General features: G+C 38.6%; 1 protein-coding gene across 1 annotated transcript in view; it reads left to right on the forward strand.

Moving 5' to 3' along the window:
• Nucleotides 1–1,105: 1,105 nt before the first annotated feature.
• The window catches only part of LOC308278955 (fibrous sheath-interacting protein 2-like), a gene marked incomplete at both ends in the record, with an annotated part of 89,062 nt that continues 69,094 nt past the window's right edge, over nt 1,106–21,073 (forward strand). The window contains 9 exons of the mRNA XM_080718941.1: nt 1,106–1,204; nt 1,574–1,699; nt 2,408–2,569; nt 3,275–3,364; nt 4,380–4,519; nt 5,728–5,869; nt 6,730–6,840; nt 7,353–7,470; nt 7,582–7,604. Coding sequence (XP_080575067.1) covers nt 1,106–1,204; nt 1,574–1,699; nt 2,408–2,569; nt 3,275–3,364; nt 4,380–4,519; nt 5,728–5,869; nt 6,730–6,840; nt 7,353–7,470; nt 7,582–7,604 — 1,011 coding nt within the window. The remainder of the gene's footprint in view (nt 1,205–1,573; nt 1,700–2,407; nt 2,570–3,274; nt 3,365–4,379; nt 4,520–5,727; nt 5,870–6,729; nt 6,841–7,352; nt 7,471–7,581; nt 7,605–21,073) is intronic.

Here is a 21,073-nt window from a genome sequence, read left to right on the forward strand (position 1 = left end):
CAGGCGTGGTGGCACACGCTTGTAATCCCAGTACTTGGGAGGCTGAGACAGGAGGATCACGCAGGTTCAAGGCCAGCCTCAGCAGCTTAGTGAGGCTCTCAGTAACTTAGTGAGACCCTGTTTCCAAATAAAATATAAAATAAGTCTAGGAGTGTAGCCCAGAGGTAGAAGCCCCTGGGTTCCATCCCCAGAATGACAAAAAAAAAAAAGTATCCTAAGTCGAAGTAGGGAGTTGGTATGCCTAGAGGAGAAGAGAGGTCCCAGTGTCTATAAAGGGGGTAAATATGGAAAGCTAGTCTCTGACCCTAATAAAAACTACACAATTACTCATGGACATGGAAGTTTGTAGAACAGATATAATAGTGCAAGAGAAAATTAGAGGTACAGCCAACTACCTACTGATAAATCCTCATACTTTCTGGTTTAGTTGACTTTTATTTATTTTCATACTTTCATAGGTGCAACATTATAATGAGATTCAAAGTGACACAAATGTACATGCATACATTGCTTGGTGTACTTCCCCAACTGTTGATTCCACCTTTTAGACCCCTCTCCTAACTCTTGAGATGCTGAAGAGCCTCGAGTCATAGGCATGCGCATGCGCACAGGCACCCAGAAAGCCAACGTCCCCATTCCTCTCCCCCCACCACAGTGCACCCGCCCCTCACCCGCCCCAAGATGATATGGATTGTGATAATGTATGTTGGGGCAACGTCTTTTGAGGCCACAACCATTGGGATGAGAACCATTGGAGTGATAGTCGTTTGGGATATGACCGTTGGGGTAACGGCAGTTGTGACGACCATCGTTGGGTGATGGACGTTGGGACAAAGACCGTTGGTGCGATGACCGTTGGGGAGACAACTGTTGGGCGAGGCCATTGTAGTGACGTCAGATGATGACATCATGCCGTAGCCTGAAACCCAGCATTGTTGAGGGGTGTGGCCTGGGGACGCATCACCCTAGCAACCAGGGTCTTAGCTGCTCAGACTTAATCTGGGCGTCGAGCGACGAGCGACGAGCGACGAAGGTGCTCTGAAGAGGAGAGCCAAGGACAGCCTGCCATCCCAGCCCTGGATCCCCCGGGGACAAATGGATGGTCATGGAGCTGTACCTTAGTAACAGTTGTAAACCTGCTCAAGCTGCCGCCACCAAGGCAGCAGCCAGTAGCATAAATACCGAAAAAGAGACATGTACAACCGTGAGTGGCAGCCAGTCCCTTATCTGTCGTCCTCCTGGTCCCAGGGTAGGGTACCAAGCAGACAGGCAGACCTACAGGGTGGAGATCTCAACTAAGGGGAGGGAACCCTTCAGATCTTTGATGGTTCATCTTCCTACTCGCGGGTACCCACTCGTGGGGGAATAGCCTTAGGCGGGCCCCAGAGATAAGGCTCATGACCCAGAAGCAGGGTGGCTTTCAGGTTGTCAGGCAGGTAAGGTTCCTTCAACCCTGAATTTGTGACTCTGATTCTTTGAGGGAGTATTAGCCTATTACTTCGAAGTATGAGTATATTGGTCTAAATAAATAATTCTTAGCAGAAAAGATAAACCTTTCATTTGTATCTGACAGAGCTCTCAGGAAAAAAACATTCCAGAAGTTGGCACATCTCACCTGTTGGATCTGCCTCTTGGGGTCAAGCTGCCTATTCTCCCAGGAAGCACTAATGTCTTCTATACTACAAATATAAGTGAAAAGGTAAAGCACATTTGAATAGTGTTTAAATCATTTTCTTTGCACTTTTCAACTTGCTATTAAAGTATTTTTCTATGGTTATGCTTTGAGTCGCCTTTGATTTCACACACCAAGTTTACTGAGTTGAAGTGTTTGTTAACTTCACTTTAATTAGAGAAAGCAAGGCCCTAGGATGTGCTTCAGCTGCCTCATCCATGGCCCTTTCAGCCTTATCTCCAACCCAGAGCCTCAGTCAATAGGTTGGGGTCCTTTCTGCCTATTCACACATCACATGCTGATTCCTACTTCAACACCTTTACCCACCTGACTCCTGAATCCTGGCATGCCCTCTCTTTTCCTCAGTGTTCAGGATTTGCACTGAGGTTGAAGCCACAAGTGGACTGAGCCAGGGTTCACAAATCAGATTTAACAGGCTACCTACAGCGTAAGGACAAATCTAGGAAAAGAGAGGAAGAGAAAGGTTTGTCCAAATCAACCCATTGTGTTCTCTCACTTTAGACTCTGCTTGCATGTTTTCAGTAAACATCCTAACCATTTCAACAAACAGATCTTTAAAAGTATAACTTCAGGGTTAGAAATGCAGATCAAGTGGTAGAGAGCTTATCTAGTATGTGCATAGGCCCTGGTTCAGTCTCCGGTGCTAAAAAATAAAAAAAAAAAAACAGGACCTCATTTATTTTGCATTTATAATACGTTTGAATCTGTTTGCAGCTTTTTCAACCTTCTTTTGGTTTTAATCTTGATGATCCTTACTGTCGGCTTCTGGAAACTAGCTACAAAAGTCTACATGATCCTCATTTAAAGACATACTACAAACGAAAAGACATCCTGAGACGATTAAGAAAAGGTGGTTACATCACCAGCAATAATAAAGTACGTTGAAGCATATTTCCTGTTAACCAGCAAAACCCTAGGGACTTGAAGACACTTGCTTCTGTACCTCACTGGGGGGAAGGGGTTTGTGTCAATTTTTGTTTAGTGATAGAGGATACCTAATAAAAAAATTGATGAGTTATATAGTATTTGGTTCAGAGAAAATTGGGTGGCTCCTTTTTTCTAAAATGACTTGATCATTCTCTTTAATAACAGAAAAAGTTAATTACCAAATAATTCAAATATGTAAAGACACACACACACACACACACACACACAAACACACATTTATTTATATATGTATTTCCCCAGATGTAGTCCCTTTCCCCTGACTCTAAAATAATTCCCCATACCCTTATGAAAAATAGAAACAGAATGGAACCTTGCAAAATATAACTTGATAGAATAAATTATTTGGAGGGCTAAACATTATTATCTCTGTTATAATGACAAACTGAGTGGCAGTAGTAAATTTCTTACTATGATGTGAGCCATGTTAATAAAATAATAGTATTTAGATAAAAATGTCCTGGTGACATAGCAATTGTATAAACATGCAGCTTTCAAAATTATTAACAAAATGCATTAGTAATAGACTTGATCAAAAATGTTATTAAAATGAATGTCCTTATCACTCTTTTCTCTGTAAAGCATGATTGTTATAACTTTGCATTTACATTTTTTATTTTGTTTTGGGTCATTTAGGTCATATGCTCCTTGAAGGAACTGAATAAGTACAGACATTACCTGACCAGCTTAAAAATAGATTTTGAAAGAAACTATATACGAGAACAAGTAAGTCCTTAAATTTGTTTTATTTGGACCAGGCATGTGTGGTGCACACCTATAGTCCCTATACAGTACTTGGAAGGCCAAGACAGGATGATCACAGGTTTAAGACCAACCTCACTAACTTAGTGAGACTTTCAGCAACCTAGCAAACCTGTTTCAAAACAAGGTTTTTTTAAAGGACTGGGGATATAGCCTAGAGGCAGAAGGCCCAGTACCAAAAAAAAAAAATCATTTGGAACTAAAAAGAAAAATTACGTAGGGTAAGACATTATCTTAATATATTTAATCTAGGCAGGGTGTGGTGGTACATGCCAGTATTCCCAGTACTTGGGAGGCTGAGACAGGAGGATTGCAGGTTTGCGGCCTGCCTTACAACCTTAGTGAGGCCCTCAGCAACTTAGTGAGACCATGTTTCAAAGTTAATAAGAAGGCTGGGAATGTAACTCAGAGGTAGAAAACTCCTGGTTTCATTCCTCAGCACCAAATATAAATATATATATATATATATATATATATATATATATATATATATATATATATATTCTAACCTAGAAATACTAAGGTAACAAATCAAATACAGTCTCCACAAAATTCTATAACTGACAAAATGAGACAGTTGCTTTGTGGTTTCTGGAGAAACTTATTTCTGTAGAAAGTAGCCACGCTAAGTCAGGCCTGGTGGAGCACACTTGTAATCCCAGTACTTGGGAGACTGAGACAGGAGGATTGTGGTTCACAGACAGCCTAAGCTACATAAGTGAGGCCTTCTGCAACTTAGTGAGACCCTGTTGCAAAAAGGAATAAAAAAATGGGGCTGGGGATGTAGCTTGGAGGTATAATGCCCCTGGGTTCAATCCCCAGTACTGAAAAAATGTAGCCATGCTAGACTTAAATGTAGATAAACAGAATTACCCACTTGCAAATGATAGGACATTTACTAAGCCTAAAACTTAAGAAAATATCAAGGAATAGGTTTATTTTTGGTAAGTATAAAAACTTTCATGTTTTTTTCTTTCAGAAAATGATTGAAGAACATGTCCATAAATTACACCAAGGAAAGAAAATCTATGATAGTTGTGATGCTTCCCTGTTCCAGGAATGGTTATTACAGGAAGTGACTCAAACAACTCCTAGTCAGGAGTTGTTTGTGAAACGAAGGTATGATCAAAGTAATGCATGTTTCATGGACATATTGTATACCTTCAAAAGCTATAAAACATTACAAAGACTTTCATACTGGAGGAACAAAAGTACTAGACACTATTTAATCCCCTATAGTCTTCAATATGGAGAGATGAGAAAGCAGGTTAAGAGATATAGGAATTCCAGGTGTGGTTACACACACCTGTAATCCTAGTACTTGGGAGGCTGAGACAGGAGAATCATAGTCTCGAGGACAATCTCATCAAGTAGTAAGACTCTCATCCTAGTGAGACTCTGTTTCAAAATTAAAAATAACATAGGCCTGGAGACGTAGCTCAGAGATAGAACTCCCCTGAGTTCAATCCCTAATACCACAAAAAAAGTGATTGGAAACACTGGTGTGAAGGCTAGGGGAGGATTTCTATCTGAGAAATTAGAGCTGCTACACAAGAATTAAGGTAAGTAGAATTTGAAGAAGAAATCCAAAGTACAAATCTTTGATCTTGGGAAAGTCAGGTTCATAGTAGTATAGAGAGAAAGTATATTCAGCTGATATTTCAAACATAAATTCAAAGAAATTACAAGAGAGGTCCTCTAACTTTATCTCATACTAATGGAAACATTTGGTGTTCCCAAATGTACTGTACACAGTCATTTAGCTATTACTACATATATTTAGTAATAGCTTTCAGAGATCAAAACCATGACTCAGAGGAGGTAAAGGGTACTTTCCTCTTATCAGAGGTAATGACCAGTCTTCCCATCAGCTGGCTCTTATGTTGCATGGATTGACCTCACAATATGTCAGAATACATACTAACCCACCCATGTTCTACACTGACAGTCCAGGGACCTCTCTGTGGATGAGAGGTCAGAAAGGGAATTGGAAGTTGGAGAAAGGCCAGTATATACTTATTTTTCAAGGAGATTCAACTCTTCTGGTTTTTTGAAGTCAGTCTTTTCATTGATTTCAGCCATCTTTGGACAGTCATTTCACTCTATTTTTGCCAGCCACAGTAATAGAGAATTATATAACAAGGACTTGTACATTGTGGTAAGTTGTTGGGTCCGACCAGACTAGAAGTCCCTGAATAACTTTGTTTCCTGTAGTTCAATAAATAAAAGTCAACAAAGTAGGTGATTTTGGAATATCAAAGCTTATTATATACCATCACCAAGGAAACATCCAATTTAATTTCATTTGTATTTTCACTTTTATTTAGGTACCTAGATATGATCAGCAAGGAACAAGACAAGATCAAAGACATTACAGAAAAACACAATGTACTCCGGATGAGGGAAGAAGAAAGACGACAACAGAATCACATAAAAAGGAAGCTTAACCTACGTAGACAAATTGAAGAGGTGAGAAAGACCAGATTTTAAATATTAGAGGGAAATCTTTGTATGACTGTTTTGTTGGGAAGCGTTTTTAGCAGTCTCACTATATTACCTAAAGTTATTTCAGGTCTAAAAAATAAACCCTTGTAAATATTCTATCCCTGTTATATAAATAAGCATTTAATTAGACCAGTGAGACTGATACCATAAATTATGTATCCCTTCCACTACAGTCACACCTCATCTGCCATTATCATGCCTTCAGTCTCAATTCCCCCAAATCTGGACAAAGCTATTATTTGTTTAGTTTCTCTGTCATAATAAGTTCTTGAGCAGCAGATATGTGTTATACCCCTCAAAGTACAGAAAAGAAAACCCACTTGACAGCATTCTTCTGATCCATCTTTGGATCTACCCTCATGCTTGAATAAAGCTTGTAAGAGAAAAATAATTCCTTTCCTTTTCCTACTTTATTGCATCTACCAACACATACCCAGTGAAAATCAGAAAAACAAGGCCATTTTAAATCCAGTTAAAATTTTCATTATGAGACAGATATGGTGGCATACCCTATAAATCTAGTGCTTGGGAGGCTGAGACAGGAGAATCACAGAGTCATGGCCAGCCTCAGCAATTTAGAAAGGCCCTCCACAACTTAGTGACACCCTGTTTTCAAATAAAAAATAGTATATGGTTGGGGGTGTAGCTCAGAGGTAGAATACCCCGGGTTCAATCTCCAGTACCAAAAAAATTTTATTATGGTTGACCTCATTTTTTTAGGCCATCGATTTGACCTAACTGGCTAATTAGTACAAAGTATACAAAATACCAAAAAGAATAGGAAAGATAACCCATGCTAACTACTGTAACTTTGTGCTCCTAAGGAATGGAAAACAAAGGAAATGTTACTTCTGACAAAGATTAGAGAAGAAGTAAAAAGAGAAGCAAAAGTTGAAGAACAACGTCGGAAAGCCAGAAAAGAAATTGATCGGAAGGTAGTATGATCTTTGACCAAAGACTTTGCTATTTGAGGAAACACTTAGAACATTTTTTATATTTTAAGTTGTTAATTGTCCCAAGTGGCCTAAACTCACAAGGACAGCTATTGGTGGAGAGACCCTGTTTGGCCTAGAGGACTAAAAGACCTAAGAGCTGGTTTGAAGTGGGAACAACCTTCAGAAAGTAAGCAATATGCTAACTTGGATCTAACTATTAAGTATATTTTTCTTGAGCTGGCGATGGGACTCAATAGTAGAGTGCTTGCCACTTGTACAAGGCTCTAGGTTTAATCCCCAGTACCACAAAAATATATTATTTTTCACCCTGGGCCACAAATGAAAATTTACCCCTTACTCTTTTTCTACCTTTGTGCTCATTGTGACTTTAGATATTTCCACACATGAAGGTTCAATTCAAATACACATCATATTTTAAACATGTTTTACATTTCCAGTAGTGAATTAATGTTGAAAATCTAAATATCTTAAGTATGCTTTTAATATTTTAGAAACAGGTACTTCTAGAGAAAAAAATTGCATACCATTTACAAAAAATGCAAAGAGGTGACCATAAAAGAGAAGGATCAGAGGAAAGTACCTTTGAAAACAAAGAACCAGATGAATCAGGTAAGAGAGAGAGAAAGAGAGAGAGAATAAAAGACAAAGTAGTTAAGTAGAAGATGCCTTGCCACATATTAAATAGTAATGTCTTTAAAACCCCCTGCTTTGCTTATACAGTGAAGACACGGGCCCTTGCAAAGGTAAGTTCTAGAAACTGGTATTATCTCTGCCCTTGCAAAGGTAAGTTCTAGAAATTGGTAGTATCTCTGCCCTTGCAAAGGTAAGTTCTAGAAACTGGTAGTATCTCTGCCAGGCACTGCACAAGGCACATCCCAAATGATGACAGTTAAAACCGTAAGGAATGCTGGGCTGGGCGTATTTGCGCATGCTTGTAATCCTCCCCCCCACCCCACCCCCACCCCTGCAGCTTGGGAGGCGGAGACGGGAGGATTAATCCAGCAGGTTCAAAGCCAGCCGCGCTGGTTTAACAGAACCTGTTTCCAAATAAAAAAGTATAACAATAGCTCTGGGAGGCAGGCATGGTCTTGCACGCTTGTAATCCCGGCGCTTGGGAGGCAGAGACAGGCGCTTGGGAGGCGAAGACAGGAGGATCGCGCAGGTTGGAAGCCAGCTGTGCTGGCTGAAGAGACCCTGTTTCCAAAAATAAAAAAGTATAAAATAGGTCTGGGAGTGTAGCCCGGAGGTAGAAGGGCTTCCAGGAACCCCAGTACCACTAAATAAATAAATAAATAAATAATAAGTCTGGGATTGTATCCCAGAGGTAGAAGGGTTTCCAGGAACCCCAGTACCACCCCCCCAAAAAAACTGTAAAGAATACAAACACATACCTTATGTATTCACATATAATACACATAATTATATTACCTGATTTTAAAAAGTGAGTAATAGACAATACTGTCTGTACATCTGGTTTAAGAAGGAGCCAGAATGAGAAGATGGCACACACAAACGGAGAAGAAAAACAGAGCACAAGCAGGGCTATTTTTAAAAGAAAGATCCTGTAGGAAGGAAAATTACAAAATTACCGAAAGCAGTAGAGAAAAGCAAAGTTTAGCAAAAGGAAGCAGTCAAGAGAAAAGAATTATTAAAAAGATTTAGGAAAAAATAGAAAGAAAAGCCTAGCAATAGGGTAAAATAATGAAGAACCATTAAGGAAAGATTACACAACATCTATCTGGAGAGAGCAAGCTAGTGAAGAAAGTATTTTCTTTCAAGGGATACAAAAGAAATATATTTACCTTCTGCAAAGCAAGAAATGGAGGAAAAGTAAAAAGCTGAATAGGAGGAGCAAGTAAGAAACAATGGTATAAAATAATAAAATGGAGACAAAAAGGGGAGAGAAAAGAAAAGAAAATTGAACAGAACAAGTCAATAGGAGAAGCTGTGGGTGAAGGGATGAGGGAAAGATAAAGAAGAAAAAATGAGAGACAGAGCTGCTTAGAGGAGTAAAATGCAGATAGTCAAGAAAAGGAGAAAGAGAATAAAAGAAAGGAAGAATGAAAACTGGGCACAGGGGTGCACACCTGTAATCTTAGCTTTATGGGAAGCTGAAACAGGAGGATCACAAGTTCAAGTGCCCGAACTTAGCTAGAACATGTCTCCAAACTAAAATAAATTAAATTAAGGTCTGAGGATATCTGACTTCTAAAACCTGAGTCAGTATAAACCTGATTTTCCTTCTTCTCTGTCTCTAATGCAAAAAAGAAGAGAACATTTTAGGGGAAGAAAGAAAAAAAATAAATTCAAACAAAGCTTAAAATGGGTGCTGGAGATGTAGCTAAGAGGTAGAGTGCCCCTGGGTTCAATCTCCAGTACCAGAGAGAAAGAAATAAAAATGAATATATGAGACTGACAAGAGAAGAATTTGAAAAAGAGAAGCCAGTTAGAAAATCAAGTACAAGCCAGGTGTGGTGGTGCACACTTGTAATCACAACATTTGGGAGGCTAAAACAGAAGGATATTGGTTCGAGGACAGCCTCAACTACTTAGGCTTTTTGCAGCTCAGTGAGACCCTGTTTCAAAAGAAAAAATAAAAATAGGGCTAGGGATGTACGTTGGAGGTAAAATGCCTCTGGGTTCTATTCCCAGGACAGCAAAAAAAGGAAAAAAAAGAAAAAAGAAAATCAAGTACAAATTTAAAAATTCAAGTACAATTGAGAAGTAGGTGACAGAGGATTAAAAATGAAAAGTCAGTAAAAAAACATACTTGAAAATAGAAAAGGAGAAGCCAGCAAGAAAATACAGGACAATGCAGGCAGACTAAGTAAAAGAAAATGAGACAGTAGGAAGAGAAGAGGAGAAAAAGAAAAGAGAAGAAAAAGAAAAGGCAGTAAGAAAAGTAGTACAAGAAAATAGAGATGTAAAACAAAGCAAAAAGAGAAAGTGAAATAAAAAGGACTCGAGATGGATCAAAGACTTGGAAATTAGACCAGAAACTGTGAAGTTATTAGAGAAAGGTATAGAATCAATGCTCCAACATATAGGCATAGGCAGTAACTTTCTCAATAAGACTTCCAAGAAGCACAGGAAATTAAAGCAAGAATTAAGTGGATTTTATCAAACTAAAAAGTTTCTTCTCATCAAAGAAAACCATCAAGAACCTAAAGAGGAAGCCTACAGAATGGGAGAAGATCTTTAGTAGCCACCACTCTGATAGGGAGCTAATATCCAGAATATACAAAGAGCTCAAAAGACTCTACAATAGCAAAACAAACAACCCAATCAAGAAATGGGCAACTGAAATGAATAGACATTTCACAAAAGAAGAGATACAAATGGCCAATAGATACATGAAAAGATGTTCAACATCACTAGCCATCAGGGAGATGCAAATCAAAACTACGCTGAGATTCCATCTAACCCCAATCAGAGTGGCAAGCATAAAGAAATCAAACAACAAATGCTGGCAAGGATGTGGGGAAAGAGGAACTCTTACACTGTTGGTGGGTGTGCAAAGTAGTTCAGCCACTATGGAGATCTGTATGGAGATTCCTTAGAAAACTGGGAATAGATCCACCATATGATCCGGCTATACCACTCCTGGGTATCTTTCCAAAGGGCTTGAAATCAGAGAACTACGTTAACATATGCATACCCATGTTCATAGCAGCACAGTTTGTAATAGCCAAAATATGGAACCAACCTAGATCTCCATCAACAGATGAATGGATTGCAAAATTATGGGAAATACACACAATGGAATTCTATTCAGCTATAAAGAAGGATAAGATAATAGTATTTGCAAGAAGATGGAAGGAACTGGAGAACATTGTTAAGTGAGGTTAGTCAAGCATAGAAAGGGAAGGAACATATGTTTTCTCTACTATGCCCAAGCTAGGGAGTAGTGGTAATACCAGAGGGAGTCCAGATGATGAAGGGGAAATCTCAGCAAAGCTTGAATGGAAGGATAGGAGAGGAAGAAAGCTGAGGTTGTTCAATGGAGGAGCTACATACAAATATGTGTAATAGTATAAATATAACATTGTTAACCTGGACACTCTTTATTGGGAGAGGGGAAGGGAAATGGGGAGAGAGGGCACGAAGCACAGTCTAAATGTACACCATTTTCAATATGCTCCACTTATAAATAAAATAAAGTATGGAAAAATTAAATTAAAATTTAAAATAAATAAACAAAAAGGACTATTACAATGAGAGATTTTAAAAAAACTAATATTAAATGCTAGATAATATGAACACTTTTAAAAGGGAACAACAAGTAAGAAAGAAACTGCAGAAAAATATAGAAGAGACAGAAAGACATGACAGAAGCCATGGAATAAAGAAAGAGAGAATGGGGAAGAAAAGAGCAAGAAAGAGACATAGAGCCTAGTGGCATATACCTGGAATCCCAGTTCTTGGGAACGTGAGACAAAAGGATGAGGTTCAAGCCCAACCTCAGTAACTTAGATCCTGTTTCAAAACAAAAAGGACTTGGGTTTTGCACAGAGATAGAATAACCCAGTGCTCAATTGCTATTACCAAAACAATAAGCTATCATCATCATCATCATCATCATCATCATCATCATCATCATCATCGCAAAAGAGAAAGAAAGAAAATTTAAGATAAGCTATTAAAAGATTATAAGGAAGCCAGTGTGGTGGCACAAATTTGTAATCTCAAGACTTGGGAGGCTGAGACAGGAGTATCACAGCTTTGAAGCTAGCCTTGGAAACTTAGCAAAGCCCTCCACAACTTAGTGAGACCCTGTTTCCAAACAAGAAATAAAATTATGTAACTCAGAGGTAGAATGTCTCTGGGTTCAATCTCCAGCTCCCCTCTCTCTCACACACACACACCACCACACCACCACAACAACAGAATAAGGAAGAAGTCAGAAAAGAAATGATGCTTAAAGAAATGAGTTTGTATGAAAAAGAGAAAATGTGAGTGAAAGTGAGGAGACAGTAAGAAAAGCGGTAATCCAGTTGTTGCATCACATACCTGCAAACTCAGATATTTGGGAGGCTGAAACAGGAGGATCACAAGATTGAAGACAGCCTCAGCAACTTAGACCCTATCTCACAATAATTAAAGTGCCCTTGGGCTCCATCCCTACTACCACCAAAAAAAAAGTAGAATACAGTAAAATAAGCATACAGAAACATTGAAACCATAGAAAAATATACCTTCCTACCTACGTATATTAAAAACAGAGAATTGAACATTAGAAAGCTAATTAAGTAGGTACATACATAGGAAGATCATTATGGAGGGAGGGATAGGATGAGAAGGGCATTAAAAGGCAGAAGCCAAGCCAGGCATGGTGGTGCACGCTTGTAATCCCTGTGCTTGGGAAGTGGAGACAGGAGTATCACACAGGTTCGAAGCCAGCCGCGCTGGATTAAGAGACCCTGTTTTCAAATTAAAAAAAAAAAAGTTTAAAAAATAGTTCTGGGAGTGTAGCCCAGGGGTAGAAGGGTTTCCAGGAACCCCAGTACCACCAAAAAAAAAACAAAAAAGAGGCAGAAGCCAGTATAGACTCCTTTAAAAATGATACAATAGCCAAGCGTAGGGGTGCACACTTGTAATCCCAGTACTTGGAAGGCTGAGAAAGGATCAGAGAGTTGAGGACAGCCTCATCAAGTAGTGAAACTCTCAGTAAAACTAGTAAGATTCTTTCTAAGTAAAAATGAAATAGAGCTGGGAGTGTAGTTTGGAGGTAGAATGTCGAAGTTTAATCTTAAATGCCACAAAAATAAAAAAATTAAAAATAAACTATACGAAATAGAAAAAGATATATGTAGAAAATATTGTAAAAGAGGAGCCATGAAAAGGGAGTAAAAGAACAGAAGGAATAAATGAAATATTGAATGAATGAAAGAGGAATAAAAGAAAAAGGAGAGTAATAAGGGAAGGAAGAAAGAAAGAAATCAGGTATGTAGGAAAGAAGAGAGCAGGGGAAGAATGGGATTGAAAAAGAAACAGAAAGAATAAAATAACAAAAGAAAGTATGGTTTAAAAGGAACAAATTAGTAGGAAATAAAACAAAAAATATGTGAGTTGAAATAGTGGAAGTGTTGAAAAAATGGGAAAACCAAGTACATTGGAGAAGACAGCAAAAGAAATATTTAAAGTCAAATTTGGTTTATTTTTGAAACTTTAACTCTTACCATTGAGGTTAGCCTGCTTTAAGTGAATTATACAGAAAGTTAACAGGCAGTATTTTGGCCAACTTCTACTATGTTAGCTGAACATATCCCATAAACGAAAGGAAAAAATGCCAACCATACATGTACGGACCTTCAGTACTTGTACAAGCTCTGCACCAGGGCTGTGATTTCATGGTTGGAACAGATATATGTGTGTTAAAAACTGAGGTTATGGCCGGGTGTGGTGGTGCACGCTTGTAATCCCCGCGCTTGGGAGGCGGAGACAGGAGGATCGCACTGGTTCGAAGCCAGCCTCGCTGGCTTAAAAGACCCTGTTTCCAAATTAAAAGGTTAAAAAATAGGTCTGGGAGTGTAGCCCGTGGGAGTGTAGCCCGGAGGTAGAAGGGCTTCCAGGAACCCCAGTACCACTTAAAAAAAAAAATTGAGGTTCTGTGCAGTTACTAATGCCTGAGTGTATCTTTGGTAGGTTAATACTTTTTCATTTTTCTATATACTCCAAGGTGACTAGAGAAGACATTAGTGAAAACAATATATAAAAATCCTCAAATGATGAGGCTCTTAAAACTCAATCAATCCCAAAGGCACCAAGAATCAATGAGGTGCAAGTTTCCCTTTAGTAAAAGATGACTTTTTCCAGGCGTAGCGCAGTATGCTTGTAATCCCCGCGATTGGGAAGTGGAGACAGGAGGATCGCGCAGGTTTGAAGCCAGCCTAGATGGCTTGAGACCCATATATATATATATATATATATATATATATATATATATATATATATTTGTATGTATATATGTATATATGTGTATATGTATATATGTGTATATGTGTATATGTGTATATATATATGTATGTATGTATATAATATTGATATTATTATATTAATATTATATATTATATATATAATAGGTCTGGGAGTGTAGCCCATAGGTAGAAGGGTTTCCAGGAACCCCAGTACCACCAAAAAAAATTACTTTTTAAACCTAATGGGGCTTTATTTTGCTGTTTTACATATTTTATTTGATGCTGTGACTTAATAACCTACCCTTTACATTTTTCTTCTAAAATGGCATCAACAATATATGATATATACAGAGTATCAGGTATTTCTATTTCAAGTTGTGCAAAAACTGCCACAGCCTTGCTCAGTTTTGGTTTAAAAACAGACTGAGTGCTGACACACACTTGCAATCCCCACTACTCATAAAGCTGAGGAATGAAAATCTCAAGTTTGAGGCCATATTGGATGACTCAGTGAGACAGTCTCAAAATTGTACAAAGGCCTGGGGCTTAAGCTCCATGGTAAAGCACTTGCCTATCATGAAGGAAGCCTTGGGTTGTACACCCAGAACTGCAAAAAATAAAATTAATTGAAATAAAATAGAACTTTAAAGGGAGGAACCCCTTAAAAGCAGTAAAGCCGGGCATGGTGGCGCATGCTTGTAATCCCCGCGCTTGGGAGGCTGAGACAGGAGGATATTACAGGTTTGAAGCCAGCCTCAGCTACTTACTGAGGCTCTCAGCAACTTAGTGAGACCCTGTTTCCAAATAAGATAGAAAATAGGTCTGGGAGTATAGCCCAGAGGTAGAAAGCCTCTGGGTTCCACCCCCAGTACCACACACACAAAAAAAGCAGTAAAATCAAGGTAGTTACAGAAAGCAGAAATAAGGCAAAAAAGTAAAGAAAGAAGAGTGGAAAATATATTGAGAGAAGGAAAAGAAGGAAAAATGGAAGGAAGGAAGGAAGGAAGGAAGGAAGGAAGGAAGGAAGGAAGGCAGGCAGGCAGGCAGGCAGGCAGGCAGGCAGGCAGGCAGACAAGAAGGCAAGAAATGAAGGAAGTATGTGGGCCAGTCAGGGAGAAGAAAGGAGGCAGCCATGCAGTCAGGTAAAGGACAGAAAGAGAAGAGAGGGAGGATGTGATTGTTATACCCAGAAAAGGAAACAGATTTTTTAAAAAAAGGAGTTAGGAATTGAAGAAAAGAAGGGAACAAGTTGAAAAGGAGACTTATGTACAATTGAAGAAGAGGGCAGAGAATGACAGGAAAGAGAATAATTTTGTAATTCAGAAAAACAAAGTAATTGATAGGCAAGTGGATGGTAGGAACGTGGATATGTAGGTGGGTAGAAAGTTAAAATACAGTTATAAGTGTAGAATTAATATAAAGATAGGACAAGAGAATAAAAGGAAGAAAAATAAAACAAAGAGTTAAAAATGAAGAAAAGGAAGGTAGGAAGAGCAGGAAGAGGGAGTAGGAATAAAGTTTATAATGGAGGAATAAGGAGAAAAAAGAATTACATAAGGAGAGTAAGGGATGAGTTTGAAAAGGAGGAGCTAGTAAGAAAAATCTGTTACTACTGTGTGGGCGTAGGGAGATTTTTTTTTAATAGAAATGAGTATGAAAAGAGCAAAATATGGAAAAATTATTGATAGTGGGTCAAACATCTAGGTAAATAGGAAGCTATATAGATTGGTCCTTCAAAATAGAAGCCAGTAAGCCAGGCATGGTGGTGAATGCTTTTAATCCCCACACTTGGGAGGCTGAGACAGGAGGATCGTGCAGGTTCGAAGCCAGCCTCAGCTGGCTTAAGAGACCCTGTTTCCAAATAAAATATAAAATAGGCCTGGGAGTGTAGCCCGGAGCTAGAAGGCCCCTGGGTTCCATCCCCAGTACCACCAAAAAAAAAAAAAAAAAGATAGGGAATACAAAAAAATGTCAAAGAGAGAAGTAAATAGTTTCAAAATAAGTCAATAAAAAAGAAAAAAGAGAAAGAAAGGAGGAGGAAGATAAGAGAAGTTTAAAGTTTAAAGGGGATAAAGGTTTATCCCCTTTAAACTTCTCTTATCTTCCTCCTTTCTTTCTCTTTTTTCTTTTTTATTGACTTATTTTGAAACTATTTACTTCTCTCTAAAACTAATAAAACAAGGGCAATGTGAGAGAAGTTTGAAAGAGAACTATACAGAAAATTATTGTATATTGTGGAACACAGGGAGCAAGACAGGTCTAAAAGAAATCATATTAAAAACACATGTAAGCCATCTGTGGTGATGCATGCCTGTAATCCCAGTATTTGGGAGGCTGAGACAGGAGGATTGCAGGTTTGCAGACAGCCTCAGCAACTTACGAGGGCATTCTACAAATAGTGAGACCCTGTCTCAAAATACAAATATGGCTGAGATGTAGCTCAGAGGTAAAATAGCCCTGGGTTTATTCCCCAATACCACAAAAAAACAATAAAAGTAGATCAAACATCACTAAATAGATGAATACATAGTTGCATAAATATGTGGACAGTACTGGTTTTTAAAAGGAAAAGGCAATAGTGAAATAGGACAAAAATACAGAATGAGAAGCTGACTGCGGTAGTATATACCTGTAATCACAGCACTTGGGAGGCTGAGACAGGAAGATCTCAGATCTGAGGACAATCTCAGTAGCATGGAGAGACTTGAGCAATCTAGTGAGACACTGACAAAATAAAAAAAAAAGGAGTTGGAGTGTAGCTCAGAGGTAGACTGTCCTGGGTTCAATCCCCAATACAACAATAGATCATCAACAAAAACAACGAAGGAGTCTGAAAGACAAACATAAATATAAGTGATGGGTAACTGGATAAACACGTAGATACAGAGATAGACTGATGGGGAGGTGAATGGGTTGGGGAAAGGATGAAAAATGAAGAAATAACATGTCAGATTCAAGTAAAAGAGTATATGAAACATAGAATGAGAGAAAGAGATAATGAAGAAAAAAATTTAAGGGAGCACCCAGTAAAAATGAGTAAAAGATGAAAGAATCAAAGAGGAAATGGAGAAAGAAAAGATAGAAATAAGAAAAAAGAAATAAAAGTAAGAAAATAATGAAGGAGCAGGAAGGAAAATAGAAAAGCTAACAAGCATGCAGGCAGAGGAAGAAAAGACAGTAAAATATTGAAAAAAGATAGAGGGAGAAAGGAAAGAAGGGAAGGGATGAAAAGGAAAGAAGGGAAGGAAGGAAAAGGAATGAAGAAAATTTTATAAGGAATGAGTGTAGAAAAACAGTGTAAACAAGAGAGACATGGAGAAGATGTTGAAAAAATCTAGTGAGAAAATTAAGTATAACCATGAACAGCAGAGGCAGACTAAAAAAATCAGTTAACAAATAAGGATAAATGATATAGATGATAGATTATTATAGATTAGATGATAGATGATAGATAAAAAATGAATATTAAAAATCTGGTTGTGGGGGCATATGCCTATGTTTCCAGTACTTGGGAGGCTGAGACAAGAGGACCACAGGTTTAAGGTCAGCCTCAGAAAATTAGTGACACTCTCAGCAAATTAGTAAGACCCTGCTCCAAAATTAAAAAAAATAAAAAATAAAAAGGGCTGGTGTTGTAGCTTGGTGATAGAATGTCTCTGGATTCAATCCCCAGTACCACAAAAACATGGATGTTAAAAGTAGGAGAAAGGAAAAATGCAAAGAAAAAATAAAGGAAAAATAAAGAGAGGGAGAATGAAATAAAAATGTTTAAAGAGGAGCCAGTCGGGGAGGAAGTTAAAATGAAAGGAAGAAGGAAGGAGGAAAGAAAGAAAGGTTTAAAATGATTTGGTAGGAAAAAGCAAAGTAAAGAGAACATGAGAAACAGAGGAGTTTGAAAAGGAGGTATTAGTATGAAAAACAAGCATATTATAGAGGGCAAGGAGGGAAAGAAATATAAAATGAAGACATTAGTTACAGATAATAAAATAAAAGAATATGTACAGATGACAGATAGGTAAGTAGGCAGGTTAATTAACAGCCAAGCAGAACAGACTTGAAAATGGGGAGCCAATAGAAAGGACAGTATTAAAAATATAAAAGGGAAGATAGTTAATAAAAGAAGGAACATGAGGAGGGAGAGAGGAGGGAATTGGAGAAGGGCTAAATGAGTGATGTGTGCATATGTGCCTCTACTATCTTGTACCTCCTAATGATGTATGATTGCAATGCACCAGAAAAAGAAGGAAGGTTGAGGGGAACCATTAATTTGTAGAAGTTAGAAGTTTCTAATAGATAGAAAAAAGAGAGGGAGGAGAGGAAAAGGATTAAAGGAAGACAAACATAAACACATGAAGCAAACAAAACTAGAGAGAGAGACAGAGAGAGACAGAGACAGAGAGACAGAGAGTAAGAGTAAAAAGGACACATACAAACATACAAAAATAATAAAGAACGATTAACAGAAAGAAGGAAGTTCTTAAAGGATGAGAAGGGAAAAAGAAAGATAAGAGACTGCAAGAGTGAAAGGAGGAAGCCAGTAAGTCAATTCTGTGGTGTGCAAGAGATTAAAATGAGAAATACTGACTCTGCTAAATGGCAACTGAGGGACACAGCACATCTCAGTCACTGTAAAACTTGAAATTCAACCACCATGAAGGAAGTTCTGTGACAAGAGGGGGAAAAAAACAGAAAGAAGTTGAAAAAAAAAAAATAAACTGTGGCAGAATGAAATCCAGAAGACAAAACTGGAGATAGCAAAGTGACCAGTGCACACCTCACCTCCTGTCTCTGCCTCCCAAGCGCGGGATTACAAGCGTGCGCCACCATGCCCGGCTATTTTATTTTATTTTTTAAATTTGAAACAGGATTTCAAAACTTGCTAATTTGCTGAGGGATCTCATAAATTGCTGAGATTGGTCTCCAGTCTGAAACCCTCTTGTCTCAGGCATGCACCACCACACCCTGTTTATCTCTATCTCTTTTTGTTCCTCCCTCCTTCCCTTCCTATCTAGCCATCATCTCTTATTTTACTATAGTATTTTGGGGTGTGTGTGTGTGTGTGTGTGTGTGTGTGTGTGTGTGTGTGTGTGTGTGTGTGTTAATGGATTAAACCCAGAGGCATTCTGCCTTTGAGGCACACCCCAAGCCCTTTTATATTTTTTAAACAGAGTGTCGGTAGCTAGCCAGGTGTGGTGGCGCATGCTTGTAATCCCAGAATTTGGGAGGCTGAGACAGGAGGATCGTGATTCATGGACAGCCTCAGCTACTTAGGTCCTCTGCACTTAGTGAGACCTTGTTTCAAAATAAAGAATAAAAAATAGGGCAGAAGGTGTAGCTTGGAGGTCGAATGCCCCTGGGTTTCATCCCCAGACCTACAAAAAACAAAAACAAAAACAAAACCAAGCCGGGCATGGTGGCGCAAGCTTGTAATCCCCGCGCTTGGGAAGCGGAGACAGGAGGATCGCGAAGGTTTGATGCCAGCTGCGCTGATTTAAGAGACCCTGTTTCAAAAATATAAAATAGGTCTGGGAGTGTAGTCCGGAGGTAGAAGGGCTTCCAGGAACCCCATAACCACCAAAACAAAAACAAAAACAAAAACAAAAACAAAAAACAAAAAACAGGGTCTTGGTAAATTGCTGAGAGTCTTGTTAAGTTGCTGAGGCTGACCTGTAACCTGCAATTCTCTTGTCTCTGTCTCCTGAATACTGGGATTACAGATATGTACCACAACACCTGGCTTTACTATAGTATTGTGTGCGTATGTCTATGTATGTGGGGGTTGCTGGGGCATTTTATCTTTAAACAACACTCTCACCTCTATTTTATTTTTGATTTTGAAAAAGGTCACACTCAAGTTGCTGATGGCCTTGCTAAGTTGCTGAGGCTGCCTTGAATCTGTGATCCTCCTGGCTCAGACTCACTAATACTGGGTTTACAGGTGTGTGCTACCATGCCTGATGTAATAGAGTATTTTAACTGAATTTCTTATAGATGTTTTCCCTACTGTTCATAATTGTACCTTTCTTCCGGAGTCCTCCTTTTCAGAGCCTTCCTCCCTCTCTAAAATCCTGTTTTTAAAATTTTGCTCTTACACACTCATCACTTTGCAAATTATTTCTTTCCAGCCCATCCTTACTTTCGATTCTGCTCATTTATTCTTTTCTTCCTTCTTCTGCGGCCTTTTCCTATCCTTTCTCACTTCATTTTGTTCTCTTTCCTTACCCTGCCCACACCTGCATACCTTCCTTTCTTCTAATACTCTAATACTTCCTTTCTTCATTATACTCTACTTCCAGCTGGCTCCTTTCAAGATCTTGCCCTTGCTGCCTCTCCTTTCCCTTTTTCTCCATCCTTTGTTCCCACATCTGTAGCCTTTATTGTCTTTTCCTGCTCCATTTCTTCACTGTCTCTATCCCTGACTTTCTGTTTTCTGCCCCTGAACCTACCCGATGGCCCACTCACCTCCTCTCCACCCTTCCCTTCTGTCTTCCTGTATCTTTTTCCTGCTACTTCATCCCTCTTTCTATTATTCATTCCTGCCTGTTTCTCCATCCAGACTCTCCACAATTTTCCTGCCTCCTGTCTTCATTCATATATCTCTCCCTTCTTTCTTCCCTCCATTTTCTCCTTCCTCCCTCTTACCTTCTTTCCTTACCTCTTCCTTTCTTCCTCCAATTCTTTTACTCTTTGTCCTTGATTCTTTTTTAAAACTGTTTTCTTCACACTCCTTTATTAATGTTTTTCTACTGGCTTTTTCCTTTTTGTCTTATTCTCTATCTATCATCCATCTATCTATCTATCTATCTATCTATCTATCTATCTATCTATCTCCTTCCTTTCTTCCTTCCTTCCTTGCTTGCTTGCTTCCTTCCTTCTGGCTACCTGTCTATTTAGCTACCACTCATCTATCTTTGCATTTCAAGTTTTCTTTTTTCCCCCTCTGACTCTTACTTTTCAAATCTGTTCTTTGCTGCACATTTGCAGTCAGTTTTCTTATTGGGTATCCTCGCATTCCCTTTATCTCTGTTCCTTTCTGACTTAGCCTGTATAACCAGGGACTTATTTCCTTCTTCCTCACCCCTCTTTCACTCTCTATTTTGCTTTCTTTTTTGCACATTTCATTAGCCCCTCCTTTTATAAATTATTCCATTCCCCTTCTTTGTTGCTCTCATTGTTATTATTTTGTGGTACTGGGGATTGAACCTACGCGTGCACCACCACACTTGGCTTGCTCATTATTTTTGCAGTGATATTTCTTACCAACTCTTTTTGTTAAATATCATTTTTTTCTCTTC

The sequence above is a fragment of the Muscardinus avellanarius genome, assembly GCF_963383645.1.
Source record: "Muscardinus avellanarius genome assembly, chromosome: X".
Classification (NCBI taxonomy): Eukaryota; Metazoa; Chordata; class Mammalia; order Rodentia; family Gliridae; genus Muscardinus; species Muscardinus avellanarius.